General features: G+C 36.3%; 1 protein-coding gene across 1 annotated transcript; it reads right to left on the reverse strand.

The window, feature by feature from the left end:
• Positions 1-2,733: 2,733 nt before the first annotated feature.
• LOC141246877 (olfactory receptor class A-like protein 1) lies at positions 2,734-3,714 on the reverse strand. Its single transcript, XM_073669159.1, has one exon. The coding sequence runs from the start codon at positions 3,712-3,714 to the stop codon at positions 2,734-2,736; it is 981 nt and encodes a 326-aa protein (XP_073525260.1).
• Between the last annotated feature and the right edge of the window lie 1,915 nt (positions 3,715-5,629).

Below are 5,629 nucleotides of genomic sequence, written 5' to 3' on the forward strand. Positions count from 1 at the left end.
ACACGTCTAAGCAAAAGGCTCTATTCACTATTTGGATACTGTATAGAATCAGCTTTCTCCCATTCTTGGTACCTCCCAGAGAATAAAATCTTGCTAGAATTTACATTTGGATGGAATTAAATTAAAACTTGCATCCCTGTAATACTAAGGAAAATCATTGGATTTACAAAAGATGTGTTTTATAAGTTAACACTTTTATTTACTGTCACTTTTTGCATTTTTCTCACAGCATATAGGATTTCATTAAAATGTCAAAAAGCCCACAATTAATTATTATTATACTTTGGAGCATTCTTTCCTTTATTTGTGAGGTCTCTTTTCAAAGTCTCACAAATACAAACAATGATACTGTAATACTTATTGTGTAGAAAGGCGAGGGAACTCAGAAGACATACACTGGTGTTGAAGTTTGGAATCAATCTAATTTTATAATTTTCATGAATAAAATAATAATCATAATAATTTATTTAATAATAATATATATATATCAAGTATTTAAAATATAACAAAAACTATAAGTTATGATTTTATCTTGAATAAAGAAATTAAATTAAATATATGGATCACGGGTGTGCCCATTAATGGTAGGGCTGTTGTGCAATGCCTATGGATGACTACTTCGTAGAAAATAAGATTGCACATGAAATTTTGCTCTTATTTTGGATACAGCTGACTGACCTCTGCTAGCCAATCCATCTGTACTGATCTACCACTAGCTTTAAAGAGGTTGTCCACTACTAGGACAACATCTTGACATTCCTCACAGTTGGCTTTGTTAAAATAAAAACACATATACTTACCTCCCGTGCCTGCGCCGTTTTAGCGGTGTCGGCACTCACTCTCCCAGGGCTCATATGAGGTTGTGACATTAAATGAGCCCTGTGCCCAATCAGCGATGGAGTAACTGTCCCTTCCTTCGGTCATACTGAATATCAACAGGAAGTTGGGGTTGCAGCTGCGCTCTGACTTCATCCTGATGTTAGATTTGTCCGAAGGTGGGAATGGTGACACCAGCTCTGAATGGGCGCCGGGCTCATTTAACGTCACAACCTCATGTGAGCCCCGGAACAAAGAGCTCTGACACCACTGAAACATGCTGGCACGGGAGGTGACTATAAGTGTTTTTATTTTAATGGAGCCATAAAAGAGAAATGAGGGGTTGTCCACTACTTGGAAAACCTCTTTAAAGGAGTTTTCAAGGAATAGAAAAATAGTGTTGCAACTGTCAACAGTTGTTGTATGTGGTTTTTCAGCATGGCCCTGATTCACTGCAATGGAACAGAGTTGCAGCACCATACACAAACTACAGATGGGTGCTAGTTATAGAGAAAGACAGGAATGAAACATGAATTTTTATTGACTTTCAAAAAATCAGCAGTTAAAAGTTGTGGGTAATTTTTTTTATAATCTAACCATTTATTAATTGGGTTTTCGACTATTGAATAATCCCTTAAAAATAAGCTTCAAAATGCAGCTTGAAATAAAAAAATATATACAGTATATATTTAAATTCAAGAGTTGCTCTGTTCCTCTAATCAAAGTACTGTTTCCCTGGAAGTGACATGTCATAAAAATGTAAAAAGATGCAAGCCTCCGCAGATTGGATGCAGTGGTCACACTATATTGTTTTTAACTGTTAGGCTATGTGCCCACGTAGCGTTTTACAAGTGTTTATGCTGCGGAATTTCTGCAGCATAAACACTTGGGAAACGCTTGGTAATCCGCCCCCCTTGGTCCCCAATGACAAGCCGCACTTTCAATGCTCATGTTGCGGATTTTTCTGCAGCGCTTATGCTGCGCTCAAAAATCTGCAGCATGTCCATTAATTTTGCGGACACGCAGTGTAATTGCCGCCATTGACTTACATTGAAACGCATAATATCCATGTCAGTACATTTGTACACACGGATATTATGCGTTTCTATGTGCGGATGGTACCCAAGTCTGGAGGAGAGGAGACTCTCATCCAGACCTAGGTACCATAGAAACTGTAAAAAAAATGTAAAATAAAAAATAAAGTTTATACTCACTTTCTGATGTCCTCCCGGTGTTTTGTCTGCTCCGTCCGGTGTCTTGCAATGTTCGCGTTGTTGTGAAGGACCTGCCATGACGTCACTGAGTCATGTGACCCATCACATGGCTCAATGACGTCACCGCAGGTCCTTCACACCACCGCGAGCAGTGCAAGACACTGGATGGAGCAGACAAAACACCGGGAAGACATCGGAAGGTGAGTATAAACTTTACTTTTTTTATTTTTCACCATTCTTATTCTTTCTTTTAACTAACTTGGTCACACTTCTATAAATCCATGCCGGTTGCATGGATTTATAAAGTGTGAACAAGTTGTCAAGCACTTTTCCAAGTGATGCTAAAATCACTTGGAAAAGTGCTTGATAACTCGCATGCAGAAATGTATGCAAAGACGCTTCACAAACGCTTCTACCTGGCGGGAAAACCGCATGTAAAAACCGCATGTGTTTTTCCTGCCAGGGAGAAGCGTAAAAATTATGCAGCATTTCTGCATCATGGGCACATAGCCTTAAGGGACATAGTTTTGAGATTGCAGTAATGGCACCGGTCTTAGAGTTATTTTTGCAATTTTTTTTAACTTTATTCTGCATAGAGGACCTGTTAATAAAAGGATGTATAGTAGAGTGCATCCCCTTTAAATATGATCCTATGTAATAGGGCTATAGCCATAAGAATATGATTTAGGCTGGCATGTAATAATTATTTCCTTATACAAGTAACTTGGATATTCCTTTCCACAATTTTTTGATGATTCCATAATAGAATATTTCTCATTTCAAAAGATTTGGGACACAGCTTGAGTTTAGGATTGGTAAAAATAATTACAATAGGACTCAAAGCTGAATAGGAGCAAGCTAAAACTATCCTGGCATCATTCATGTTGGCTGTCACATTGGACAAAGTCAAAGTGTAGATCCACATGGAATTATCAAATCCAAAAAGTACTACATACAAAATAACCAGTATGATGACAGCTCTGGAGGCTTTGTATTCTGCAGTCCTTCCCCGGGCTTTGTCTGAGCTGCGAATCCCTTTTATTGATCTTTCATGGTGTACTAATCGGTACACAATGTAACTGCTTGCTATTGCCATCAATCCTACAAACAAAAAGTCTCTAAATGCAAATATTGCTCCATTAATAATATAGGTATAATAAGTTTGGTAGTCCATATCACAATAAATTAAGTGTAGTGAGTAAATAGAGGTTGTAGCATTGTAGTTAGACTGTGCATACTTAATAGCAGAGTAATATATAACTAGATTGTAACACAAAATAGTTAGAATAATTGTCAGAACATTTTGTGTTATTTTCTGCTTTAAATATAGCCAGGGTTTGGATGTGGGGGCGATAAGGATACATTGATGACAGCTGAGGAGGCTGGTGATGCAGATAGACATGGCTCTGCTCACTCTGTATGTATATATGAAAATCTGGCATCTTGTGTCATCCATTAGGTTTTTGATGCCTAAAGCATAAAGGTACTGGGGGATGATCCGAGATATTACAATAAGGAGATTCATGAAAACCAAAGTCATGAGAATTGTGTTTGTCGGTAAAAGTTTCTTCTCGTTAATTCTGATGAAGGTAAACTTTAATAAAATATAGAGATTTCCCGGAATTCCAATCAATATCATCATGAAAAAGCCAAAGGCTTTAAGGACAAGGTTGATATCCAACATCTGCAATTTTTAATTAAAAAATAGTGTAATCCAAGACTCACGTTAACATTACTGGCACATAAACATTTCTATGGTAAATTTTTCTAAATTATTACATTGTCTTTTTACCTTTTTACCATGAAAAATTTTTCCTCACTACTCAGTAAAGTTGTACAGGAGGTATCATAGAAGCAGATTATGCCACTGTTAAGGGGACCCTGGCGAAACTCAGCAATCCAATTTTAATGGAGCACGACAGACTGCATTGGATGAGGTTCTGTGGGGATTCGCCGGTATGAGACCCGGTAACGGAGGGTATGTATGTGTTATACATACCCCCGACCATTCAGCGCGGCCTCTCCCCATTCACTTGTATGGAGTGAGGCCACACCCCATCTAGTGACATGGACAGCCAGTGGGCACGTCCAACTAGAAGGCGCTGCCTCACTCAGTACAAGTGTATGGACACTTACATACCCTCCGTTACCTGGTCTCATACCAGTACACAGTGCTTGCGCTGGGGGGGATTCATAAGTCTGCAGTCACAGAGTGTTTTCAGACATCACTTTTGACCGGACAACCCCTTTAAGGTATGAAGCTGCACCTGAATAAGGGCCTAATTTTGGTCTTTGCTATGGGGCACACACCTTTTATGTTTGCTGCATTACATCAAGGGAAAAAATGGAAAAGAAATGATAGAAAGCTTAATATCAGGTAAGAGAGCCTTGTAAAGGAATTATATAGCCATTTTGACATTCATTTCCAAAGTAAGTGCACCAGCCTCATAAAGTCTAAATGATCTCTTTAATAATGTATGAAGCACAAAATTACTTTCAATGGCTGCCGCAGAGCAACCCTACCATACACAGGAGCCTAGAAGACAGTACCTGCACATTGTTTCATTGTCTTTATTTTAACTCAGCGTGGACATGAATAGGCTTGTGTTGCAATACTAAGAAATTTGCTATAGAAATATTTCACACATTTTGAAATTATTCAAATGTCCAATACAACAATAGTTTACTAACATAATAAAATACACATTACGAGTTATAAAGTTATATAGTAAGTTAAAGTTAAGGCTCAAATAAAAACTATTTTGGTTTTTTCACAGACATATGAAACGTTTTGCCTATATAATAGTACACATTTGCCATTGAAAAATGAAGAGAAAAAAATCTTAAAATAAAAGAGTATTTTATTATATCTGTAAAGAAATATTCAATGAAGCTTGTTATTTGAAAAGTGCTGAAAAGTTTCAAAGAAAGTTTTGATACACAGTTTGCAGCTCACTCATTTCCTTTATGACAATATTCATGTTCCTTGTAACTGTATTTTTTCTTACACAGATTAAAGCTTCATCAATAAATTTCTAATGTTAAATTTCCTATAAAAATACAACCACAGATGTGTTTAGCTAGACATAAAGTGGACATTTCATTATTTGCTAATGTTTCGGCTCTCATAGAAGAATACCTAATTTTGTCTTACATAATACAATAATAACCTTTTATGATAAATTAGATTATACCTTTTGAGTTATAATTTTGTAACCTACCTGTTGACTCAGCTTCCACCATTGAAGTACTATATTTACTAGAATGCAATATATACTTTGATGACTTCCTTATTTCACTTGGGATTATCTACCATAATGTGATCAATTAAGTTATTCAATCATCTGTGTGAAATAATGACTAACAAATTTTTATCTCTTGGGGGAAATAGCTACAGATATGAATTTCATCATCATAATTAATATTTGTTTAAAATTAGTGAAATCCTGAGAGTTTTAAAATATACATAAGTAAAAAAAGAAAAAAAAACCAATTGCAATCAACAAATCAGTTTAAATCTTAGAATTTATTTTAAATTAGAAAAATACCTGTGGCTTCACTTGCGGAATATAATATGTTAAATTGTTGGTTACGCTTGC

Source organism: Phyllobates terribilis, unplaced genomic scaffold (genome assembly GCF_046119375.1).
Source record: "Phyllobates terribilis strain yellow unplaced genomic scaffold, ASM4611937v1 Scaffold_2__4_contigs__length_985480577, whole genome shotgun sequence".
Lineage (NCBI taxonomy): Eukaryota > Metazoa > Chordata > Amphibia > Anura > Dendrobatidae > Phyllobates > Phyllobates terribilis.

Excerpts from the sequence above, each read along its gene's own strand:
- LOC141246877 (XM_073669159.1), bottom strand. The coding sequence starts at position 3,714 with ATGTTGGATATCAACCTTGTCCTTAAAGCCTTTGGCTTTTTCATGATG.